This window comes from Podarcis melisellensis (genome assembly GCF_964234715.1).
Source record: "Podarcis melisellensis genome assembly, chromosome: 15".
Lineage (NCBI taxonomy): Eukaryota > Metazoa > Chordata > Lepidosauria > Squamata > Lacertidae > Podarcis > Podarcis melisellensis.
The window spans coordinates 44,475,084-44,500,799 of NC_138532.1; the positions used below are offsets into that span (position 1 = coordinate 44,475,084).

General features: G+C 50.2%; 3 protein-coding genes and 1 long non-coding RNA gene across 6 annotated transcripts in view; 2 read left to right on the plus strand and 2 right to left on the minus strand.

Annotated features, from left to right (window-relative positions):
- The window catches only part of SMG6 (SMG6 nonsense mediated mRNA decay factor), an 88,193-nt gene extending 85,011 nt beyond the window's left edge, over positions 1-3,182 (minus strand). For all 3 annotated transcript variants that reach the window (XM_081889579.1, XM_081889578.1, XM_081889577.1), the window contains exon 1: positions 3,035-3,182. In XM_081889579.1, coding sequence (XP_081745705.1) covers positions 3,035-3,152 — 118 coding nt within the window. In that variant the 5' untranslated portion in view covers positions 3,153-3,182. The remainder of the gene's footprint in view (positions 1-3,034) is intronic.
- LOC309357460 lies at positions 787-1,808 on the plus strand. Its single transcript, XR_014163132.1, has 2 exons — positions 787-1,021; positions 1,520-1,808. It is a non-coding gene; the product is annotated as an uncharacterized lncRNA (long non-coding RNA).
- Positions 3,183-6,646: 3,464 nt separating the features above from the next.
- On the minus strand, positions 6,647-18,299 carry POLDIP2 (DNA polymerase delta interacting protein 2). Its single transcript, XM_081889621.1, has 11 exons — positions 18,079-18,299; positions 15,978-16,059; positions 15,263-15,360; positions 14,178-14,274; positions 13,180-13,255; positions 11,739-11,846; positions 10,352-10,488; positions 9,623-9,649; positions 9,323-9,448; positions 8,347-8,426; positions 6,647-7,153 (listed from the first exon to the last, which is right to left on the minus strand). The coding sequence occupies exons 1-11, from the start codon at positions 18,282-18,284 to the stop codon at positions 7,039-7,041; spliced, it is 1,152 nt and encodes a 383-aa protein (XP_081745747.1). The 5' UTR covers positions 18,285-18,299; the 3' UTR covers positions 6,647-7,038.
- Positions 18,300-18,559: 260 nt separating this feature from the next.
- On the plus strand, positions 18,560-25,124 carry VMA12 (vacuolar ATPase assembly factor VMA12). Its single transcript, XM_081889632.1, has 6 exons — positions 18,560-18,992; positions 20,675-20,748; positions 20,971-21,060; positions 21,743-21,785; positions 23,445-23,557; positions 24,359-25,124. The coding sequence occupies exons 1-6, from the start codon at positions 18,800-18,802 to the stop codon at positions 24,452-24,454; spliced, it is 609 nt and encodes a 202-aa protein (XP_081745758.1). The 5' UTR covers positions 18,560-18,799; the 3' UTR covers positions 24,455-25,124.
- Positions 25,125-25,716: the final 592 nt, after the last annotated feature.

Genomic DNA, 25,716 nt, shown 5'->3' on the forward strand with positions numbered 1-25,716 from the left:
CTCAGTACTGCTAACACATACTGAAAGAGCCTCTAGAGCAGTGGTAGCCAAACCTGGCCCTCCAGCTATTTTGGGACTACAATTCCCATCATCCCTGACCACTGGTCCTGTTAGCTAGGGATGATGTGAGTTGCAGTCGAAAAACAGCTAGAGGGCCAAGTTTGGCCATCATTGCTCTAGAGCATTTCAAGCAGGACTCTCTCACAGGGCAGAGAGCGGGAGTGTTATTTCTCAAGTAGCACAGCTCCCCATCGCTGAGGGAGGACTGGAAGCATCCCCTCCCTGACATCCTGGAGAGCTGCTGCCAGCCAATGTCGGCAATACTGAGCTGGACGGACATGAATGTGTTTCCTTCTGACCCACCCTCTTGGTCCCCACTTCAGTTCTTTGGGGTTCACCAAGTGGCTGCTTGGCCACCTCACAAAACTGACATTGACAGTTACAAACTTAAGAGTTTCTCTTTTAATTTGCCCACCCCCCGTGCATGGCGCTTCCCACATCCCACCCAAACGGCCACTTCCATGGTGACGTATTGTTATAAAGCTTCTCAGAGACGCATCAGGATGCCGCCTCTGCCCTGCCAGGTGCTTTCTTCAGACACAAAGTATTTTTCATGGGCTTCTCCCCACATGCGGCCCAAAGGCGACACGTGCAGCCCCCACCCCATAGGAACCTCTTTGTGCCAATTCATTCAGGAAGCCAGAACAGACCTCCCACAGGGGAGAACATCCTGAGAGTAGCAGGGGGCTCCCACTGGTTGGCTCCCTGTGCCATTGCCAGCTCCAAGGCTGCCAGGAATGCCAGGTGGCCCTCCTCAGGTGTTCTGAGCTGGCAGGGATCGGAACCCCAAAGGAAGCAGTGCCCGTGGCAACAGAGCCTTGGTGGGGCGGGGTTCCAGAACCTTCCAGCCAAGGGGAACACTGGAAAAAAACAGGACTGCTGGCAGGGAAAGATGGCTCAGCTCCTGGAGTATTGGCTGAATGTGAGAACACAAGACTGTAAGAACACCCCAGGGGGTCAGGTGAGTGGCTCATCTAGTTCAGTATCATCTTCTCACAGCAGCCAACCAGACGCCCCCAAACAGGATCTGAACCCAGGAGCTCTTTCCCCTCCTGTGGTTTCCAGCCACTGGTGTTCAGAACCATTGCTGCCTCCAACTGTGGAGGTAGAGCAAAACCATCATGGCTAGTAGCCCTCTTCTCCGTGAACTTGTCTAATAAAAACATAAGAAGAATCTGCTGGATCAGAGCAAAGGTGGTCCATGTAGTACAGCAACTCCCCCCTCAGCACTACCTGTGTATAAAACAACCCTAAATTTTGAACCTCATTTTTGGGTCCAAAAAGTACATCTTATACACAGAAAAATATCCTAATAAAATGCAAAGGCCCAGCAAGGCACCCAGGCTTCCCATCATCCCGTCCTCAAGGAACATTAAGGTGAACACACAACCACTCCATAGAAACTGGCCCCTGAATGGCAGGAACAACTTTAGGATGACAGCTGAGCTTTGTATTCCAGGTAGGACTTCACTACAGAGTGCAGAGGGGAGAAGCAATGTGGTCCACAGGCTGGAGAGCTGGATTCAAGTTCTACCAGCTCTTCAGAGGAGTTCCTGGCTGGCTGTGAGCAACGTCTCCATCTCTCAGCCTCAGTCCTCCATCTGCTGTGAGCCACCATCCTCAATGAGAGAATCCTGCTTGCAGCCAGCTTCCATCATATTTACTTGAAAATCATATTTACAGCCCAATCAATGCAAGTATGGCTCTATACGTGTCTATCGCCAGTTTCAATACAGACTGCAGCCTTACTAAAACTTATGTGAGAGGAAACAGCCACAACCCAATGCAAGAACTAAACGTTAACTGTCTTGGGATGGTGGACAAAAAGTGCATTACATAGTGAGGAGGGTCTTGATCTATATGGCACAAACCCACTGTGCAGTCTCAACGGGACACATTCTGTGCCATTCTGTTTTTCACCCAATCTGTTTCTTTCACTTCCATGCTTGCACCCCATTTTTCAGCACAATCCTAGGGGGAGGCCCTTCTCTTGATCCTGCCACCCTCACAGGCACGCTTTGTGTGGACTCCGGAGAGGGGCTGCTGCTCCCCCAGACAACTTTGGAGCTCCCTTCCTAGAGAGATTAAAGCTGGTTCCCTCTTTGCTGTCCTCCGGAGGGTGGGTGAAGAAGACCTTTCTTCAACAGGCCTTTGGGGAACTGACTGCTTTTAAGGAAACAGCTCTTAATATTATTGATTGACTGCCCTTTCCCACAAGGCCCCAGGGCGAGTCACAACTCCAAGCACAACTTTAAAACTACAGTACTTGCAATCATCAAATGAGGTGGGTCCTTATTTTTAAACAACAGCCTTCTGTGCTGTTCTTGCTTTGCTTTGTTACTGCTTGCAGTATAACATCAAGTTTCTTTCAAACATGGCTCTAACTCCATTGATGTTTTAATCACTAAAAAACAACAACCATGGTCTTTTATGTTTTTAAAACATAATGCATCTGTTTTATGCATTGGTGAGTTTTTAACGTTTTATGATGTTTTTACATGTGTTGGAAGCCACCCATAGTGGGTGGGGTATAAATAATAAAAACTACTATTATTACTATCATTATCTTCACGTATTCTGTGCTTCACCGCTGTGTTTTGTTTTTAATCTTTCGTGAGCCGCCTTGAGGGAAAGGCGGGGTGCAAATGAATAAACAGAATAAAAACGAAAAACCCCACCGAGATCAAATTAAATATAGAATAACGATGAAGATGAGGGTGACAATGGTGGCGATAACGATCCCCTCACGGTAAGAATAACGGCCGAGCGGTGAGAACCGTGACAACCACCGCCACCACGCGGTGGTAACGACAAGAAGCTCCCCGCAAACTCGCGTGTCGGCGGGCCGTGAGGAAGCGACCCCGCCCGGTGCGCGCCTCCCCCCGCCACGCCCCCCGGGCCCGTTCACGCGGAGCGAAGCCCCGGGCGCGCGCCTCTCCTCCCCCAGCGGCGCGCCCCCGCCCGGCGCGCCCACCTGGTCCTCCGCTGCCCCTGGCCGCCCCCGAGGAGGCCGCCTCCGCCGCCGCCAGGACGCCCCTCCTCAGCTCCGCCGCCGAGACGCGGACGCGCTCCAGCTCCGCCGCCGCCGCCATTTTGGCTCCCCGGGAAACGAAACGGGCGGACGGCGGCCGACGCGGGACAAGTCGCGCCGCGGGCGAGAGCGAGGGGTGGGACGGAACGCGCAGGCGCAGCCTCCACGGAGGAGGGAGGGGCGGGAAGCAGCTCTCGGGTCTCGAAAGCGCTTCGCCTTTGCCCCGCCCACTGGGCCACGTGGCCAGCCAGGATGCGTAGAGAAAAGAAAGGGTAGAGTAGCAACTCAGCTCTCGGGGTAGACGAAGAAGAGGACGCCGGAGTCTTCGGTTAAATCCCCGGCCTCTCTCGCTCCCTAGCCTGCAATCCGGGAAAGCCGTTTTGCTGCTAGACGGGCTCAGTATAAGGCAGCATCCTGCTCTCCTGTTTAAACCAGCCTTGTATCTAAAACATTGAGGACCAGATTCCTATTTCATTCTCCCTCCCCAACATGAAATGAGATTTTTGGGCAGCAGCACGTTCAGCTGGTTTAATTTTTAAAAGGTGGCCGCAAAGAGGGGAATTCCTGCTCTGTCTAGAGGGAGAACGAAGTAGGAATGGGAAAATGAGGATTTAAATGCCGTTGCATGTTTCCCCTTCTAGCAGGGTGCCTGCCCTCTCCTCAAGCCCTCCAAAAGGGCCAGGCTGACTGGAGCCCGTGAGCTGAAGGCCCAAACAGCTGTAGAGTGGCAAGTGAGAGCCCCCTCCTCCATGCATTTGCTTGAGCCTCTTTGAAAGCCATCCCCATTGCAGGCCCTCCTGCCTCTGGGGGGAGCGAGTTCCATAGTTTAACTATTTGGCGCAGATGAAATGCAATTTTGGAAAACCTCAAGGGCTGATATTTTTACACAGAGATTTGAGCTAAAAAAGTTTTGCTCCTGCTTTTTGCAGGGGAAGGGAGTGTGGTGGGGAGATACATGCTGCTACCATCTGAAGGCAGCCCTGTTTAGGAAAGTTTTTAATGTTTGAAGGTTTATTCTATTTAATATTCTGTTGGGAGCCGCCCAGAGTGGCTGGGGAAACCCAGCCAGATGAGCGGGCTATAAATAAATTATTATTATTATTATTATTATTATTATTATTATTATTATTATTATTATTATTACCACATCCCATCCCCGGATGCCCCCACTGCTGTCACTAACCAAGAAAGAAACAACATGATGTCAGAAGGAGCTGACAAAATCTGGGCTAGAGGCAAAGCAGTGGTCAGTCTGAGCTAAGACTTTGGGACATAAAGACATTTGGTCTGGAGCGACTCCCCATGCTGCATTCATGCACACGAAGGACCACACTGGAAAGGCTGGTCTACCTAGGGAAGGTCATTTTTCAGCTTTTCAGATCCAGGACTGTTTTAACTCAAAACATGCATTTAGAGTCCGGTTTCTTTCATATTTTGCCATATATCGGCATGGCGATAATGATCCTGTTGCAACCCACCAGTTGAAGACCAGTGGCCTGGGGACCCCCCACGACACCAGGGCACACGGATTACTTCAACACTTTTTATTTAATAGCTTTTTTTGTTTTTTGTTTACAGTTATTTACATGACATGCCCAGCTCCTCTGCCAAAGTCTGGAAGCACTAATGAGGCTAAGGAGAGGATTGCCTCGTCTCTTTTAGACGTGGGTGGGGAAAGTCTGCAACAAACCCAAGTCCTCTTAGCCCCAGGAGACCTGAGAGTGCCCTCTGCCTAAAAATGTAAAACAAAACCCCTGGCACTTGGCAGGGAGCCCCCTCACTTCATGGCACTGCTGGCTTCAACACCTTCCCACAGCCAGGAGGGGAGCACTTCCCCAAAGGGACTGAGCTTTGCTCCAGTTCTGAGCCTCCGTGGGGTTTTGTTTTGGGGCTTAAATGAAGGTCAGCTGACAGGCAGAAAAAATTAAAGAGCGGCAGGATAGAAACAAGTGGGTGGTGTGGAGGTGGCTGGACACCCCCATCCGCTTTGGCATTTAACATCAGCCCTTTGGTAGTTGGGAGAATGTTAATTGCGCCTGCAAAATATATAAAACCAGTTTAAGAAATGGGGGGAGAGTGGCAAGGAGCAGGTGTGAAGGGAAGCTTGCCCAGCCCCAGGCCTGACCTGCCACCATCTAGTCTCCAACGCTAGCTTAATACAGCATGACTGCTTCTTATGTGTGTTTAACCTGCACAGTTTCAACCATCCATGGCTGAAGGCAGGCTGGTTGAAATTGCACAACTGAAACCCAAGCAAGGCGGAGAGCTTATAAGGTGCCAGGTCTGCTTGAGGCTAGCTGGTGCCTAAAGAGCTTTTAGGGTTTCTGCTTTGCTTGGGAGACAAGGCTGGCTCAGTGTGTCAGCTCTGGGATGCTCTCGCAGGGCCAGCCAAGTTCCTGTGAGATCTTGCCTGAGCATCTCTAGCTTCCCAGAGTTCGCGGGCTGAGTGAGCCTTGATCAGCAAGCAAAGAGTTTAAAAGCTCCTTTGGACCAGGTCCGCTTGGCACAAAAGCCTTGTGAGGACTGGGGATTCTCTCTTTCTCTCCCCACTCTCACCTGCTAGCTACAGGGCAAAACCAAGGCTTTGGGTAGATGCAATTTTCATGTAAACATGGAAATCCTGGAACTGAACTCCCATGTAAGATGCAATCCTACTGTGCACTCTTCCAGAGACCAAAGAGGAGCTATAAAGCAGCTCTTGCTTTCACAGCTTAAAAAGCTTTGCCAACCTTGTGTGCTACAGATGTTTGGGACTGAACCTCCTGTCAGTCTGTGCCCCAGGCTGGCTGAGAAACAATTAACCTTCCACAGGTGGCACTGTCCCTGCCAGGGAAGGCAGCACCAGGAGTGCTGTAGCTACGCATCAGCAGAATGAGACAGTTAGCAGCTGCCAAATGGGAGGGGACAACAACAGGCTCTAACAGGACAAGACGACGCAGTGTCACCTAGACTGGCACTGCTGCAGCTCCCTGGCCTGGCTCTCATCTTTGGCCTTTGATTTGGAGCAGACCTCTTGCAATTTCTGTTCTGCTCCTAGCAGGGAGGGGACCAGAGCAAGCTGGATCCTGAGAGGAGCATCCCTGAGGCTGCAAACCGACCTGTGGCCCAAGCCCCTGGGGTTGGGAGCCCGCAACATAAATGGCTCTGGAGAAGGAGGTGAGGCCAGATGGAAATGGAATCTAGAGGAAGCAACACAGCTGGAGGAGGGGGCGGGGGGACACAACATGTGATCTGCAACAGACACCATCACTTGAGGGCCAAAGGACAAGGACATGGAGCCTGGGGGGACCCTCTAGGCACTGCCAAACTTCAACTTCCAGCAGTTCTGGTGAGAGAGGAGGATAGGGAATCATAGCCTCGTGACAACCAGAGGGCAATAAGCTCCTGGCAGAGGCTGCAGGACAGAGGCCTCCCCGCACTCCCCTCCTGCTCTGGCCTTTGCCCAAAAGGGAGGCAGGCTCACTGCTGGGAGGGGCCAGGCATGGGATGGATGTAAATCAGGGCAAGAACGATGGCGGGCGGGATGGTGAGGATACAAAAGGAAGACTTGGGCAGTTCGCTGGGGAGGGCCTGTTTTATTCAGAGAAAAACACACACTACCTCACATTCGGGGGGGGGGGAGGCGACTCCATGTGACAGTCAGCAGAGACCCTCCCCGTGGACTCCATCAACAGCAGGTTTGTCCCAGGTCGCCCAGTACTCTCGAGTCCCTGGGGAGGGGGGCTGATGGCGCCAAGCGGCCATGAAACAAGCCAGGTTTGAATTCCAAGCAAACTCTCCAGATTCCGGCCATTGTGAAAAAGAAACGGAGGGGGTGGTGGTTTCATGTTTTTGTGTTTTCTTAAAAGAAAAACCAGAACTAGTGTCAGCCCCTGAGAGAGAGGAAGAAAAGGGGCTGTTTGTTTGTGGGTAAGTTGGGGGGAAGCCAAGCTGTCCTGAGGGCTGCTCTACCAGTGGAGGCCAGAAGGGGGCGTCTTCTCGTCCTTATTGCTTTCCAGGGAAAAGGGTGGGATCCGGACGTCGAAGTGGGAGCCGTCGGGCCGCTCAAAGCGGAAAGTGCCCCTACGGAGCAAAAGCAGAGCTCAGAGTGAGGGGTGATCCAGAGCAGGCTAGGGGGCAGGCGGGGGACACACAACCATGTCACTCTGTTCGGGGCCACTCCCGTTTATTATTTCTTAAACCTGATAGCTCAGGAGGACTGCACTGCCACAATAGGCAAGAGAAAATATATCTGTACTGCAATTTTAACTCCAGCTTCTTCTTTCAACAAGACCATAAAGAGAGCTCTGCTGGGTCAAGCCCAAAGGGGCCCATCTAGTCCAGCATCTTGTTCTCACAGCGGCCGACCAGATTCCCCAAAGGGAAACCCACAAGCCCTCTCCCCTCCTGGGGTTTCCAGCAACTGATAATTAAAAGCATTTCTGCCCCCCCACCATGGCAGCAGAGAGGAGCCATTGTGGGCAGCAGCCATCGATAGTCCTCTCCTCCTTGTTATCCGTTAGCTAGTCTCCTCTCCCTCCTCCAGTACTTTCCATCTTTCCTTCCTTTACGCTTCCCAACGAGTCTGGCAGCTGATGCTGCACATTCTTTTTAAAGCAGCTCATCAGAACCAGGGTGGGTTGGAGGAACTGGGTTGCATCCAGCTGAATTTAACTCCTAGAGCGGAGTCAGTGAAATTAACAGACCTAATTTCAGGCAATCTGCTCTGTGTAGGACAAACATCAGATAAAACCTATTATTGGCAGAGACATCTAACAGCGAAGCTCTTCCGTTTATGAACAAATTTCATAAACATACCAGGCAGGAAAAGGGAAACTTCCAATTGTGTGGCAGTTAACATAAGAATGTAAGTAGCGGCTGCTGGATCAGGCCAAAGGGGGCCCAAAACAGTCCAGGTTCCTGTTCTCACAACATCCTACCAGATCTCCCCTCTCCTGTGGTTTCTAGCCCCTGGCATTCAGAAGCATTGCTGCCTCCAACTGTGGAGACAGGGCAGAGCCATCCTGGCTGGCAATAGGTGATACTGTGTTAAGATTTGATGATCAGAAGTGGCCAGGGCCAATCTGAGGGACCTGTAAACACCAGCCCTCTGATTCAATACATTCCCAAGGCAAGTTTCTCACCCCACCTGGCCAACCTGCCCGTTCAGCCACCTGGCCGCCACCACCTTGGGGAGGCTGCCCCCAGGGAAGCTGGCTTCCCACCCCCCTCTCTGGTCTTTCCTGCTGTGGCTCTGGAAGCCTCCGGTTCCTTACCACATGTGGCCGCTGGATGCTTGCAGGGAGACATGGCTGCTGTACTGGAAGGCTGGCTGTTCTTTGGACAGGACTGGCTCCTGGGGAGAGAAAACCAAGCATCACTGGAGAGCCGTCTCCCGCCTCATCTCCTGCTCTGCAATAAGAACAGCCTTCACCAACCATCTGGGGGCTGATGGGAGTTGTTCATGCTAAACTGCTTTGTTCTGTTTGAGACTTCTTCCATGAAGAAGAACGTAAGACTGGCTGCGAGACCTGGAAGACCTTGCAGGTCCTTTTCCACTTGGCCTGGGTGGGTGGGGACCTGGCTGACTCCAGCTACAAATGCTGAGGCCAGAGACGATCTTGGCTGTCTTTCAGTGCAGACCCAGGTCTTCCAGCCTGAGCTTCCACAGCCGCTGCCGCCATGAACCACCACTGGCAGGACTGGCAGCAACAGCAGCAGACACATTCTATGCTTAAGACAATATTTCATTCTCTTGCCTATTACGCTGTTTTAAATGTGCATTTTATAGCTGACTTCCTTCAGTAATGTTTTCCTTTGATATGTTAAAGATTTTTTTGGTTAACTTTGCTGCATTAAATGTGCATTCTGCAGCTGACCTCTTTTGCAATTATCTTTTAAGATAATATCTCAGCTTCCTGTATTATGTGGCTTCGAATGTAGACTTTATATTTGACTTTCTTCAGTAATGTTTTAATGTAGGGTCGTTAAACCACTTTGAGATTTTGTGTTCTTAAAAATATAGATACAGAAACGAAATGAATATTAACAGTCATGGTAGGAGCCTGCGGCTGCATCACACCAATGGCCCATCCTGTTGTCACAGTAGCCCACCAGAAGCCCCAGTGAGTAGACCTTTGGCAAAACCCGAGCAGAAGAGTCCCCTCCCCTCCTGCAGAGCCAGCCACTGGTACTCAGAGGCAAGAGATAAAAGGCCAGTTTTAAACCCCCTCCGGGGGGGGGGGCACTTACTCTCCCCACGACCCCTCGGCCGCGGACTGTCTCCAGCGTGCCCGACAAGCTGAATATCCTCCAGTGCCGTTCCCGGAGCTGCACGACTTCGTTGTTGAGGTTCTCCAGGCGGATGCAGTAGCGCCACTTGATGCGAGAAGGAGTGAGGAGTCACAGTCAGAGCAGGAGAGCCTACAGCAAAGGGCTTCCCAGCCAGAAAGGGGGGGGGGCTGCCCACAGAGGCCTAGACACCCTTGCAAGGCCAGAGCCCTGTCCGCCACTCCACCCTTAGCATGCAAGCCCAGGATAAAGAGCACTCACCCAGTAGACGTGGGAATTCTGGGCTTCCTGCAGGAGAGAAGAGAAGGCGGCCTTTGTCATAAACAGTGCACTCCATGTCAGAAACCCATGGCTACCGGCCGCTCCCCACAGGATTTCCAAGACCCACATCCCTGGGTGAGACAAGGAAGGGCTGGCCAACAGAGAAATGATAGGAGCCTACGATGGGCATTGCAATCTTACTCGGCTACAAGTGATCGCCAAAGAGAAAGAAGACTGCCTTAGTGGCTTTTCAAGAAGTCTGGAGGGGTCTCACTCCCAGCAGGTTTCTGTTTATTCATGGCAGCTACTGGGAATCTCTGTCTAAAGCCCTGACAACTGATGTTGAGAAGACCCCTTTTGGTGCCTGTTTAGACAAGCCATAGAGAATGGCCAGTGGACTGAAGCCCAACTGACCCTTTTGCCTGACCTAGCACAACAGCCCTTTCTCCTTGCAACCCTGGGACAGTTTGGGAGAGAACCAGCCACACAGGATGATTTCCTAAAGATCTGGACCCATTCGCTTTGCGACGCAAGATACAGGCCTGAGGCTGGCATATGAAACCTGCAGGGTCTGCGACACGTTCCCCTGGAAGGGCCACCCAACCAGCTGCTCCCGTTTCAAAGTCCCTGAGGATTTGGCGGCACCACGACTTGTGTCGGAAACAATGGCTGCTGCTGACAGGCGTACCCACAGCGAGGCCTCCAAGGGGCATGGGGCCAGGCACCTACCCGCATGCCCATGTAGAAGGGGATCACTGTGACCCGGATGTTCTCTGTGGTTTCCCGGTGCACGTCGGACAGCTCCAGCCACGGGTGGTTCTTCTCCTGCCACGCACACAGTGTGTCCCTTGCCACAAAGGGTGGAACTGGAGGGGAGGGAGAGAGAGAGAGAGAGAGAGAGAGAGAGAGAGAGAGAGAGAGAGAGAGAAAGGTATTTCCAAGGGAAAGTAAGCACAGAAGGTGTTTACCTACAGAAAGTAACGTGGACAAGACTTTGGGGGAAGCAAGTTGAAGTGGGAATTACAGTATGTGCTTTGCTATATGCGCTTTACAGTATGCCGGAAACTACAACTAATCCAGAATGCGGCAGCTAGACTGGTGACTGGGAGTGGCTGCCAAGACCACATAACACCAGTCAACTTCAAATTGTTGGTGCTGACCTTTAAAGCCCTAAACGGCCTCAGTCCAGTATACCTGAAGGAGCATCTCCACCCCCATCGTTCTATCCAGACCCTGAGGTCCAGCTCCGAGGGCCTTCTGGTGGTTCCCTCACTGCGAGAAGCCAAGTTACAGGGAACCAGGCAGAAGGCCTTCTGGGTGGTGGCACCCGTCCTGTGGAATGCCCTCCCATCAGATGTCAAAGAGAACAGCAACTACCAGACTTCTAGAAGACATCTGAAGGCAGCCCTGTTTAGGGAAGCTTTTAATGTTTGGTGCATTACAGTATTTTAATATTTTGTTGGAAGCCGCCCAGAGTGGCTGGGGAAGCCCAGCCAGATGCACAGGGTATAAATAATAAATGATTACTATTATTATTGCTATATAAATTGTACCTGAAGAGATGTGGAGGAAAAGAGTGTGTGAGTAATCCGTTTACTCAGGTTATATTAAGAAAGTGTCAAGAATGTTTGCGCAGGAAGAACTCATCCTTGAGTTCACCCGATAAGGAGGGGAGTCACCCTGTTCCTCTCGATGCATCAGGCACCCAGCTCTGCTCATGCAGGAAGGCTTTTCCTCTCTCACAACATGACTTAATTCCTATGTGCTAAGCTAAGGCGAGGGAATGCCTTTTTTTAAAGCCTGCATGGTTTATAGGCCCAGGGACTCCTCATTTGGGGGTCCCCCAGTGGCCACTGTTGTTCCGACCAAGTACAGCTGTCTCAAACATCACAATGGTGTGTTTGTTGAACAAAAATCTGCCACAAACGGTTTAAAAAATGTATCACCTTGCATAAGAAGAAGGGGGAAATCAGGAAAAAGGCCACATTTATTGCAGCTTCTGGCTGAGCTAGTGCACCACTGAAAGCACTGAGCTGTGCTTCAGCCCATGCCTGCCTCTCTTAGATTGGGGAGAACATATTGGCCTTTGCAGCCTTTCCCCCCAGTAAGAACTCACCTTTCGTCTGATCGTACAGGAGGAACCGTTCGAACAACTCGTGCTGGATGGGCACCTGGTCGGTGGAGGTATATGGAAGGATGTCTTCGTGGCTTACATAGTCAAGTCCTAGAAGAGGATCCCAGAGAAAAAACACACATCTAGGTATTTGCAGAGGCCAGGTAACAGCAGCCAAGTGCATCAGTTATTATCCTCAGCTTCAGAATCAGAACACAATCCTGTCCAGAAGCCCCAGCTGACACTCCCACAAAAGACAACAAATTATCCTACTCGGAGGAACATAGGAAGCTGCCTTTTGAAGTAGTGGCTCTAAAGATTCTAGTCCTCATGGTTCCAAATATAGACCAGGTTTCAAATATTACATAGGAAACTGCCTTATCCTGAGTCAGACCACTGGTCAATCTAGCTGAGTCCCATCCACACTGACAGGTTTCAGGCAGGAGTCCCTCCCAGCCCTGCCTGGGGACAGAACCCAGGACCTTCTACGTGCAAAGCAGATGTTCTGCCACTGAGCGACAGGCTGACCGCTAGTCTAGGTGCCTGATGGGGGCCTATTTGCTGAATTGAATGAGATTTTTATATGTTTGTATTATATAGAACTGACCATAAGCACACAAGTCAGGTAAACATGGAATGAGATTTTAAAAACTAGTCCACAAAAGGAAAAAGGCTAACCTATTCCTTTATATCTCCCAGTAGATATGTGTTGTTGTTTTTTAAAAAAAGAAGACCACCACTTGATTGTAAAAGAAAAACCCCCGCAACAGTTCACAAAGTAGACCCATTGAAATGAATGGCCACAATTCACATACTGTATTTTCTGGCATATAAGAATACTTTTTAACCCAGGAAAATCTTCTCAAAAGTCAGGGGTCGTCTTATACGCCGGCTACAGCAGCAGCTCCTGCAGCAACTCCCCACCAAAGGATAAAACGACAGCAAATTAAATCAGAGGACACCAAGCTCTCTAGATGAAGCAGAAATACGCTTGAAAATTGGCCCCAGAAGCCCCCGGCCACTGGGAAGTGGAGCGGATTTCCCAGCCGGACTGGAGACTGGTTTTTTAAATTTTTATTTGGTGTGCGTTGGAAGAGGGGTAGTATTATACAGGGAGTATATCCCAAACTCTATATTTTAACTGGAAAAGTTGGGGGTCATCTTATACGCCCTGTCGTCTTATACGCCGGAAAATACGGTAGCTCCATTAATTTAAATGAGTCTACTCTGAGTGGAAGATGGTTGAATAAAACCCTAACAGAGCATGTTTTTCCGCTTTGCTCTTTGCCCCACCCTGGAAGTGCAGGGAATAAATTTAATGAATAATAAAACCAGCTTCCCACTCCCCTGCATGAACACTTCGGGGATTTACATACAGAGCCTGGGGAAATGTTGGGCAGCCTCCTGGACCCTCCCCAGGCAGCCACAGGGACAGCTTGCTCACCTGGGATTGCATAGAGGGCTCTGCTGTCATCGTGGTTCGCTAAGAAAGTCACTGCTTCCGTCTGCGATCTCTGAGACTGAGGAAGAAATGGCAAAGACAGCACTTGAGAGCTGCAATTATTTTGAGTTAATAAATAATAATACTGTAACAATAATAATAATAATAATATACCACCCTTAATCTAAGGATCACAGAATGGTTCACAGATTAAAAATACATACCACAATAACAAATCAAACAATAACACCCACACAGTTTAAAAGGCCATGGATTTAATTAGCTAAAGGTGTGGAGGAAGAGGAATGCTTTTGCCTGCCATCTAAATACATGTAATGATGGTGCCTGACAAGCCTCGCCTACAACTGGAGAGCCACCACAGCAAAGGCCAGCTCTCATGTTGCCACCATCCAGAACTGTTGTGGAGAGGAAGTACAGAGAAGGACACTGGATGAAGATTGCATGGTCTGAGTTGGTTCATATGGAAAGGGGTGGTCCTGAACATAAGAAGAGCCCTTCTGGATCAGGCCAATGAATCATCTAGTCCAGCATCCTGCTCTCACTGTGGCAAACTAGATGACAATTATGGGAAACCTGCAAGCAGGATTCGACCACAAGAGCAGCACTCTTCCCTCCCGTGGTTTCCAGCAGCTGGCATTCAGAAACATTGCTGCCTCTGACCGTGGAATCAGAGCATAGTCTTCCTGGCTAGTAGCCAACAATAGCCCCCTCCTCCATGAATTGGCCTCACCCTCTTTTAAAGTCATTTAGGCTGGGGGCCGTCGCTGCCTCCTGTGGGAGGGAGTTCCACAGCTTAACTCTTTGGAGGAAGGGCAGGATACAAATTTAACCAACACAACAATTAATAACAAAGGCCGTGTGTTAACCACCTCTGATGTAAGGCACCCATAGATGGATCCTCCGACCGGCTCCCTACTCTGTATGGCATCCTAGTCGTGCATGGAGGGGGGGGGCAAGGGGAGGAAGGCTTAAGCACTTACTATATGTGGGCAGTCCCGAGCATCTATGAGAACCTGGTAGTACGTGTGCGTCTTGCCTTTCACTTCCTTGGATCCGTGCCCAGTTGCATTCTCACCCCTGAATCAAGACACACAGTGTGTTTTTACAACCTCTTCTGTTAATATTATTACAATTGTTATTGTTATTAAAATTTGTGTACTGTCCTTCATCCGAAGATCACAGGGTGGTTCACAACATAAAAATACAAAATGAGAACACAAAATATATAATAGAGCAAAACCCAAACCATTAACACCCCGCGCCCCGAAACACATTTAAAAGGCTACAAAACACTCGATCAGGCAAAGGCCTGGTTATATGCTAAATCCACAACAGATTTTACATTTCACAGAGCAAGTGTGGATGTGCTGTCTCTGACACAGGGCAGCAGCTCAGCCTCATTGGGGAAGAAAAAAGCCTCTTGTATGAGAAAGGAGAGGAAATGTTACAAACCGGAAAATCCCAAAAGTCACATAGATACAGTGGTACCTTGGGTTACATACGCTTCAGGTTACAGACTCCGCTAACCCAGAAATAGTACCTTGGGTTAAGAACTTTGCTTCAGGATGAGAACAGAAATCTGAACAGAACGGATCTCTGGAACGAATTAAGTACTTAACCTGAGGTACCACTGTATTCCACTACCTTGGTGTCTGAAGCTTTCTTAATGAACTTCCTTTATTTTAATTAGGTATGTTTTCACTGTGCTAATGAAATTATTTTATTGCTTATGTTAACTGTGCGTCCTGCAGCCAATCAGAAGCCGTGCCTTGGTTTTCGAACGTTTTCGGAAGTCGAACGGACTTCCGGAACAGATTCTGTTCAAGAACCAAGGTACAACTGTATTTTTCAATGACATAAAAAATTGTTTACTGTAAACCACTCGGAGTAAGCTGTATATAAATTACATTCAACAAAATGATTAAATAAGGCAGGGCAAGCTCTGCCCACTGCCCACTCTAAATACCAACCACAACAACTTCTTAAAGCGCACTGAGCTTCTTAACATGCTCCTCTCCCTCCCCATTTCTGGCTGCCCTTGAGTGAAACACAAATCCTTCCTTACTTTTCAGGCACCGGGGAAGCCACGTCTCTGTCGTACAGCCTGGCTTGCCAAGGAAACAGGACTATCCCCCGGTATCCAAATACACTGTGGAGAAATAGCTGAAAGAAAAGAGCACAGGGGGCAGGACGAGAGAAAGCGTCAAGCGAGGCAGGCCAAGGCAGAAGAGAAAGCAGAATTTGCTCCAACCATCACGGTGAGAAATGGCAGCTCCAAGGAACCAGCTTCAGGAGGGAGGGAGGTGGGCAGCTTTATGGCATCTATTGCTACCTAATCCAGAGTCTAAGGGGGGGTCAAAACAAACGACAAAGGCTCCAGTAAAGGTCATGTGAAGGAAGCCAAAAATGCAGCTGTGGGCAGGACCCCAAAAATGCTACAGGTCCTGACAGTCTTCACATATCCATACTGTGTCACAGCGATGGCTTACAAGAGCCAACGTTCTTTTCCACTGAGAAAAGCTTCTCTGCCTGGTTGCCTTGAAGCCAAAAAATCTGCGTGTTCCTGTGGGCAACCAGACAAGGATCCCTTTATAAGGCTGGGCTTGCAGAATATGGTCCGGAGGTGTCCCTTTATAGCAGCACCAACTGCAAAAGAGATGGGGACACCAAAAAGAGAGGATCCCAAGCTGACCCAATCCAGTGTAGAGCAAGAGGCTTCCAATGCCTCTGATTCCACCCTGCCACACAAAAAACTGACCTGTGTCATATTTCCCACTTACCTGACCCGTGTCATATTTCCCATGCTGCTTTGGCACTTCAAATACACCCACTGTCTCCAGCACTTTGCCCTCAGGGCGATTCCTAGGGTGAGGACAGAGAGAAGGCAGGACGTCAAGCTGGCCCAGAGTGTTGGTCACTGAGTTGCAAATCTGAACTGGTTTTGGACGTCACCCCCCGCCCCTCCCAACCACAGCTCAGCTTTCAGACTCCTATTCAGCTGGGAGCCCAGTGATGCTGATCTGCCCCACTCACAACAAATACAACAAGAAAGTAACAATGAATAAAGTAAAGCTACTTGTTTAAAGTTTAACTCCAGAGGTAAGTGCAGTCACGATGTCCAAGAGCTCAGATGACTTTTGAAAGGAACAGATAAACTCGGGAGGGAGGGAAGTCTATCGATGGATGTTTGTCATGATGGTTCAAAAGAGCCTTGCACATCCCGAAGCAGCATAGCTCTGGGGACAAGAACACAGGGGACTGTGCCTGTGGGTCCTGTTTTGAGAGCTGAATTAGGTGCAAAGTGAAATCTCATTTTGCACTGGCAAAGTCAGGCAGGAGCAAGCAGGCCTCAAAGTGATTTGCGGGAGACCAGTAAGGGTTCCTGACTCCAAATGCTTTAAACCAGACTTCTCCAACCTGGTGCCTGCCAAACGTTTCAGACTACAAGTCCCACCAGCCCCCAGCATCCTACAGCCATGCTGGATGAGAGTTGTGGTTCAAAACATCTGGGGGGCCCTTGGTTGGTGAAGGCCAACTTAAACAATAGCAACAAGTTAGAGGCATCAATGACCAATGATAACTCACGTCATTCTAATAAGAATGGGAGAACTTCTCTCTCAAGGCACCTTTATGTATTGGGCTCCACCCCCACAAGCCACTATTTTGCCCCTTGGTGTGGTTGGCAGGCCTTCAGGCTCTCTCTTTCTCTCACGCCGTAATATTGCACACACCCAGCGTTTGAAACTCCAATTGTTTTAGGCACATTTTGCGGCAGGGAATTTCATTAGCACGAGCAGTTTCTGAGCTCTAGGCGCAATACGGTGCCTAAGATTTCAGACTAAAAATGCCGCTGCTGTTTTTCTTCCTCCCCATTTCCAGTCACTCTCTGAAGACTGGAGAAGAGACCCTCTTAAGAATATTATGGGGGTGGGCAGGGGAAGGACTAGATCATTTGAAAAATGAGCAAAAGATTTCAGCTGCAGTTCATTCATTTTCAGCTTTGCAATCTTGTTATTAAAAAGTGTGCCTAGACATTCTGTTGTTGTGCCCATAACCTACGTTTAAGGTGCCATTTAGCTCCTAGCTTACATATCTGTTTCTAACACTCCACACACCCCACAAAGCAGAACCTACAAATATATTTATGAACTGTTAACCTCCAGGGACAGATTAATCTCTGCAAAACACCTGAGCATACAACTCTGCTTGGGCCTCCTTTCTGTTGGCACTCACCACCTAAGTTTGCTATTAGAGGGAGCAACGGGCGCAAACACACTGAGCAGATATTTAGGAAGTGACAAACAGAAGGAAGCCCTGGCTGTTGGATCAGGCCAAAGGGGACTCACCTAGTCCAGCATCCTGCTTCCACACAACAGAAGGCCCCCAGTGGGAAGCCTGCCATGAATGAGGAAAGGGGGGGATGTCCCACCATCAAATGCAAGAGCTGCAACATACCTATGAGAAGCTTAACGGGGTTTAACCAGTTGGCAGCTGTTCATGCAAGAATTTGGTGGGGGGGATCCGGATCGGAGCCCTGGTGGAATGTCCTCAGCCTCAATGGATTCCCTCACCTCCACTAATAGATACAGCCAGAAATCGTTGGAATGTGGGGGAGGAGGTCGTCCTGAAAAGGTAAGACCCCCCACCTGTACCCTCAAGCCCAGGCATCCCCAAACTCGGCCCTCCAGATGTTTTGGAACTACAACTCCCAACATCCCTGACCACTGGTCCTGTTAGCTAGGGATGATGGGAGTTGTAGTCCCAAAACAGCTTGGGGCTGCCTGCTCAAGCCCCTCTTCCCAGCTGTGGCCCCCGCCCCACACAAGCTCCCCCCTCCCTGAAGCCCCCCCCCGCCGCGGCTCCCCCTCCCTCTCCGCTCACCGTGAGGAAAGGGCCCTTCGGGGGACCAGGCCAGGCCACGCCCACAGGCCGGTCCCGCGCGCCGCCCCTCGCAGCGCCGCCGCCGCTCCACAGGGCAGCCCTGAGCCGCACGAGGACGAGGAGGAGGCTCTGGCCCGGCTCAGCGCCACCGCCGCCCAGCACCGGCTCCGTGCCGCCGCCGCCGCCGCGCAGGCCGCTGCTGCCATCCCGCGGCCCTGGCGCAAGACAGACCTCAGCGGGCGCCCACAATGCACCGCGCGCCCGCGCCGCCGCCGCAGCCTCAGGCCCCGCTTCTTCGTCTGAGGGGCGGAGAGGACGGGGTCGCTCTGGCCCGCGCGTAGGCTATAGAGAGGGGAAGGCGAAGGGAAGGCTTCCGGGTCACTCGCTCGGCGCCGCTTTCTTCCCCACAGAGATAAGAACGTGTAGAAGGAGCCCGAATAGGCAGTATCCGAGGTTGTTCCTCACTCCCCCCCCTCCACGCGGGTTTAAATGATTATAAACATTTGTGTTTTCGGGAAATACACCAGAGTTTGCAGAAAGCTTTGGATGACGCAGGCCGCTTATTTATTCGGAGCGCTTCTTGCCCGCCTTTTGGCCGCGGAGTGAACCCGGAATATGCTTCTCTTCCCTTTTGTTCCCTCTTTGTTCACCTCCCTCTTCCGGTTGCCGCAGTAACCCCAGTCAGATTCTTCCCCGCCCACTTCAGGCCCCGAGCGGTCATATGACCAGCGGCACTTCCAAGATGGCGTCCTCCCTGAAGGTTGGACCTGTGCTGCGGGGGCTCCTGCGGGGCTCCGAGGCGCAGCGGCTGCCGGAGGAGCTGCGGGCCGAGCTGGAGGCGGCCCTGGCCGAAGAGGAGCCCCGCTTGTCCTTCCACTTCGTCCGAAAGCTCCACCGAGCGCTGCGGGAGGCGGGTGAGGAGAGCCCCCCCCCACGGAGACTTGAGCCTGGGGTCGTGATCTTTGACCTTCGAGACGGAGGGGCAGTTCGATCCCTCTAATCCCTGTCCGAAAGAGGCTGCCTTCTTTCCTCCACGCCCTGTGTGCTTCCTCTCGAGTAAAGTAACCAACGCTTAGAAGGGGCACCTGCATATAGATATACAGTGGTACCTCGGGTTACATACGCTTCAGGTTACAGACTCCGCTAACCCAGAAATAGTGCTTCAGGTTAAGAACTTTGCTTCAGGATGAGAACAGAAATCGTGCTCCGGCAGCAGCGGGAGGCCCCATTAGCTAAAGTGGTTAGCTTCAGGTTAAGAACTTTGCTTCAGGATGAGAACAGAAATCGTGCTCCGGCAGCAGCGGGAGGCCCCATTAGCTAAAGTGGTTAGCTTCAGGTTAAGAACAGTTTCAGGTTAAGAACGGACCTCCGGAACAAATTAAGTACTTAACCCAAGGTACCACTGTAATTGTATTCATGTCACGTGTTTCCATAAAGGAGCTCAAGATAATGTACATGGTTCTTCTCCCCACCCCACCCTGGTTATTTTATCTTCAGAACACTCCTGTGAGGTTTCTTAGACAGACAGAGAGAGAGAGAGAGAGAGAGAGGGAGAGTGACTGAGCCAGGGCCACCCAGTAAACTTCATGGCTGAGTCGGCATTCGAACCTTGATCTGCTTGGTTTCTCTGCCCAAGACTCTTCACCACACTGACTCTACACTCAAAACACTACTACACCATACATAGCATAGGGTGCACCATGGTATACACACTTATTGGGGAACAAAATACATTGAAATGGGGGTGAATAGTAAAGGGAAACAGAGCCTATGTGGTGCCCTAGTAGAGTGTTGGACTGGGGGGTGAGAGAGGCAGGATCCTTTACCATACCTTTACCATACCTTACAGGCTTGTTAGGATAAAGGTAAAGGTAAAGGTACCCCTGCCCGTACGGGCCAGTCTTGACAGACTCTGGGGTTGTGCGCCCATCTCACTTAAGAGGCCAGGGGCCAGCGCTGTCCGGAGACACTTCCGGGTCACGTGGCCAGCATGACATCGCTGCTCTGGCGAGCCAGAGCCGCACACGGAAACGCCGTTTACCTTCCCGCTGGAGCGGTCCCTATTTATCTACTTGCACCCAGAGGTGCTTTCGAACTGCTAGGTTGGCAGGCGCTGGGACCGAGCAGCGGGAGCGCACCCCGCCGCAGGGATTCGAACCGCCGACCTTTCGATCGGCAAGTCCTAGGCGCTGAGGCTTTAACCCACAGCGCCACCTGCGTCCCCTTGTTAGGATACAAGTGTTCAAATTTCCAACCAGTTATGAAGGGCTTGCTTGGTGACCTTGGAGCCAGTCACTATCTCTCAGCCTATCCGACCTTACAGGTTTGTCATGAGGATGAAATGGTTTCCCTCCTGTGCACATGTGGAAGGGCAGGACTTCAATCCTAAATTCTCCAGTTAAAAGAATCAAGGTGAAAACCTTCTTCACACCTGAGACCCTGGAGTGCAGCTACCAGTCAAAGCAGACAGTACTGGCCTAAGTGGACAAAGAATCCGGCCTAGGATAAGGCCATTTCCTATGTGCATAACATTATATCTTTCAAATTCCTTTGGCCCAGAATTCTTATTGGTGAACACACCTTTTTTTACTCCTAGGTTCTCAGGTATATCTTCATGAACTGCTGGAAGGCAGTGAGATCTTCCTTCCTGAAGAGAAAAAGCCTCCCAGGGTTTGTATGAAGCACTTACCTTTTTAATAAAAATAACTAGGTGGTTGGAATCTCTGTGGCTTCTGATGAATAAAAGGCTTTGATAAGGAGATAACTTTGCATCTCCAAACACACAGAAATTTCTAGTTACATGTATCTTAGGAAGCCTAAATCTCTCCCAACAAATATTTGGCATAAAACAGTGAAATTGCTGTTCCATTGCAAGTTGGTCTTCTGTTTCAGAATCCAGAATTAGTAGCCCGGTTAGAGAAGATCAAGGCCCAGCTAGCCAACGAGGAATACAAGAAGATAACAAGGAACATCAACTGCCAGGTGAGGGGAAAATAGAAACCTGAACTGTCCCACCCTTAGCAAAGATCAGCCTGATCTTACTTAAGCCATCTACGTGATACGGCTCTGCTTTGAAGAAGGGTTGGTGGATGTGGATACAGACCCTCAGTGAAGGGCACAGGGGTTCTGGAACTAAGAATTTGTGTTAAGAATGCAAATGAACATAATAAAGATTAAGCTTCAGGGTGAGGCCCTTTCCTTTGGGGAGGGAACTGGAGCTCAGTGGTAGAGCCCCTGCTTTGCATACAGAAGGTCCCAGGTACAACCCCCAATGTCTCTAGGTAGGGCTGGGAGGACTCCCTGCCTGAAACCCTGGAGAGCCTCTGCCAGCGTATGCAGTATTGAACTAGATGGGCCACAGATCTGGGTCAGTATAAGGCAGCTTCCTATTTTCCTGTTCATAGAGTTGCTATATAGGCAGCTAATCTCTGGTTAGCATTAAGTATATGTGATGCGACTAGCGCAGTTACTGTAGTTTCTGCCGTGGGATTTGGGTCATAGAGCTCCACATTTCATATCTGATGGCCTAGGTGATATTTTCACACCACACCTGGGAAGAAGGGAAGGCCTTTATTTGCCTTGGTCCTGAAGCTGCTTCGTTGCCAAGCAGAACAGAGGAAAGCCCTGTAAGAAGCTAACCAACTCTTCTCCCTCTTTCTTTTAGGAACTGAACCGATACGGCACTTTGGCTGACCTTGGAAGGCAAGGTGGGTTTCTGTGTTAAGAGCTGGTGGCATGTTGAGACAAGGAGATGACAGATGGATGGGTGGTTGTGAGAGAGGGAAAGTAAGGTGGCAGAAAGGGTGGGGTGGGAACTGCAGGAAGGGGAGAGGAGACTCCCAATTTAACCTTAGTTAAATTGATAGCAGCTCCTAAACATGTCTTTTCAGAAGTAAGGCCCATTCATTGGAATGGGACATATCTCAAGTAAGTATGCACGAGACAGCAACTTTAGTATTCCAGTCTTGATTTGAAATTTATTCTATAAAATTTATATACCATTTGATTGTGAAAAAAACAAAACTTTAAAGCAGTTTACAAAAAAAGGAGAAAAGACAAAGAAAAAATAGCAATAAGCACTTTTTGAAAGTTAAATAGGAACAGGGCAGGGAGTTCTGTAGTTTAGCTGTGTGCTGCTTTAGGGGTTGGACTAGATGACCCCAGAGGTCCCTTCCAACTCTGCAACTCCATGAGAAAGAAAGGAGGCAGTGAAGGTTATGGAAAGTGAGAGAGAAGCTTTTTGTTGTTGTTAAGGAAAGGCAAACATAATGGTGGTATATAAATGGTGGACTTGTCCTCTTGCTCAGTATCAACCACGGGCATAGAGAAAAGGGTTCAGAAGTTTTGGCCAACTGCAGTGGTACCTCGGGTTAAGTACTTAATTCTTTCCGGAGGTCTGTTCTTAACCTGAAGCACCGCTTTAGCTAATGGGGCCTCCTGCTGCACTATTTCCGGGTTAGCGGAGTCTGTAACCTGAAGCGTATGTAACCTGAAGTGTATGTAACCCGAGGTACCACTGTATTAAATGAAAGATTGGTTCACTTGGTTCAAACTACTACATATAATATTGGAAAAAACCAATAGCATGCCAGTACCTCAATGTGTGTAATATGTGGTGAGACTCCAGCACTGTTAAGTTAAAACTGAAAGTAAAAATGGGTCCAGTGTTCCAGTTTGGGGGTCAGAGGTGGGTCTCGGGTCTGGATTGGTTAAAGACCAACAGGTGTAGACAATAGGACGCTCTAGGGAACCATGTTCCAACTTGTATTATGGCAGCTGCTTTTGTTCCTGTTGAAAGCCAGTTCCTTTGGTCAGAACCATGAGGGCTGTTAGGGGAAGGGCTGCATGTTCCTGGCAGAGCCCCCACTTTCCATGCCTGTGGTCCCAGGTTCAATTCCACGACATCCCCAGGTTGGGCTGGGAAAGAGCCCCTGCCTGAGACCCCGGAGAGCAACTTCTGCCGGTCAGGGCAGGCAATCCTGAACTGGATGGCCCTATTTGCTTATTTCATAACCTTTACACACTGCTTGATTGTAAAAGAAGCCCCAAATTTGCAAGTTAAAACTTTCAAAAAGTTAAAATAACAATTGACTAAAAACGAGCGTAGGCTTTTCTACAGAATGTTTTTAGCAGGCGCTGAAGAGAGTACAGGGAAGGCAAACTGCAGGCAGTTCCCAAGTTGTCAGTGTTCTAACCCAGTATATAGCAGCTTCCTGTGGGGCGAGGAGGAGCACTGCAGTGGGGTAATGAGGTGGGCAAAGCTCATTTCAGAAGGGCAGGGGATTCCCTTTCCTCCTTAGGATTTCAGTCATAGGGAATGGACCTTGCTGGGCCTGGGTCACACACTCTGCCTCTGCTTTTCCCAGTGAGGTCCACCAAAGCCTTGGTTGTCACCATCGTCAACTTCCTGGTCACCGTGGGAGCCACGTTTGCGTGCACCTACCTGGGCTCCCAGTACATCTTTGTGGAAATGGCACCGGTGAGTGGCAGCTGGGCCGGGGGGGCGGAACCATACAGGTGGCAGGGAGAGACTTAAGGAAAGCTGTGGATATTCCGTTGGTGGGGAGTGAAGGGCAGCTCTCTTGAACAACATAGAGTTTAATCTTCCAAGGACATTGACAAGCTGGAATATGCTCAGAGTAGGGCAGCCAAGATGGTTAAGGGTCTGGAGTCAAAGCCTGATGAGGAACAGTTGAAGGAGCTGGAGATGTTTAGCCTGGAGAAGAGGAGACTGAGAGGAGATAGGAGAGTCATCTTCAAATATCTCAAGGGCTATTGCACGGAAGAGGGAACAAGCTTGCTTTCTCCTGCTCTGGAGGGTAGGACTCGAACCCATGGCTTCAGGTTACAAGAAAGAAGATGGCTGCTAAACATCAGGTAGAACAGTAAGAGCTGTTGAGAGGTGATGGACTCTCTTTCCTTGCAGGTTTTTAGGCAGAGGTTTGACGGCCATCTGTCTTGGATGCTTTAGCTGAGATTCCTGCATTGCAGGGGGCTGGGCTGGATGTCCTTTGGGGGTTCCTTCTAACTCCACAACTCTATGATCCTGCAATTCCTCCACTAGTGCATTTTTATGTAAAAGGGGGAGAGGGGAAGCCTTTAGTTTTGAATCCAAATAAACAAAGGTTCTGACTCTAATACTAGATGCAAAAAACCCCTCAAAGGGTACAGACCCCCCAAAAAGTCTAGAGCGGAAGCAAGGCAGGATGTCTCTTAACTGCAACTCACCTGGCAGAGGTGTCTGAGGCTGAGCTGACTTCCTTTCCCCCCTTCCTTCCAGCGTGTCCTGTCCGCCGTGGTCGTGGCCTCCGTTGTGGGCTTGGCTGAGCTCTACGTGATGGTTCGGAACCTGGAAGGAGAACTGGGGGAGCCGTAGCCAAGGAGCCCTTCCTGGCTGGCCTTTCTCTCAGCCTGCTCTCTCCGTCCTTGCGGCTCCCCACTTGCGGCCGGGGAGGTGGGGGTCGGCCACCAGAGGCCACCTACAAATCCCAGTACAAACTACCAAGGAGGAACAGGACATTCTCAATGCCATTCCTTCCTCTTGCAGCTACAGACAAGTGGGCTCCTTTTCCTTCCCCTGAGGCCTCTGTGCTTTTCCTTTCCCCAACAGGCCTCCCTTTTCTCTGGCAAAAGTAATCTGGTGTGTTTTCAGTAGTGTGGGGTTTTTTTTCCTGCAGGCCCTGAAGCTGCAAAGGGTCCAGGACCAGGCGATAGCAACTTCGCACCAACAGGAGGAGATTTTTCCTCGTGTTTCTGTCACACCCGCAAGCTGCAAGGTTGCTCTTTCCAAAGCGTTGGCTACCTGAGCTGGCAGTGCTAGAGAGGGTCCCATAGCGATTACTTTTGTTGCCCTTTGGCAAACACAAAGGGACACACCATTTTGCTGTTACACCAAGCCCGGCAAGCAACCGTGAACGGCCGCGTCCTACCCCTTACAGTTTGGAGATGCTCCCCCCCCCTCCGCAAACCACCATCTCCCGGGTGTCGTCTTAATGTATAGAAATCAACCTTTGTTGTGTGCAATAAACAGATCGGAATCTGTTGAAGCTGCAGCTCAGGCAGTACTTGAGTAGCAGGTGTGGGGAGGTTCTGAGGGAGAGGAAGGCTACATACAGTGGTACCTCAGGTTAAGTACTTAATTCGTTCCGGAGGTCTGTTCTTAACCTGAAACTGTTCTTAACCTGAAGCACCACTTTAGCTAATGGGGCCTCCTGCTGCCGCCAGAGCACGATTTCTGTTCTCATCCTGAAGCAAAGTTCTTAACCCGAGGTAATATTTCTGGGTTAGCAGAGTCTGTAACCTGAAGCGTCTGTAACCTGAAGCGTCAGTAACCCGAGGTACCACTGTACTGCCCTTCATCCGAGGATCACAAGGTGGTTTGCAATATAAAAACACAGAAATGCATAGCATAGTAACAAACCAAAACAGTAAACCTCGCACAGATTGTTTTATTAGCCAGAGGCCTGAGAGAAGTCTTCACCTGGCAGCTAAAGGTGTACAAGGAAGGTGCCAGGCAAGCCTTCCTGGGGAGAGAATTCCACAAGTGGGGAGTCACTGCAGAAAAGGCCTGCTCTTGTGTTGCCACCCTCTGGACCTCCTGCAGAGGAGGCGCATGAAGAAAAGCCTTAGATGGCGAGT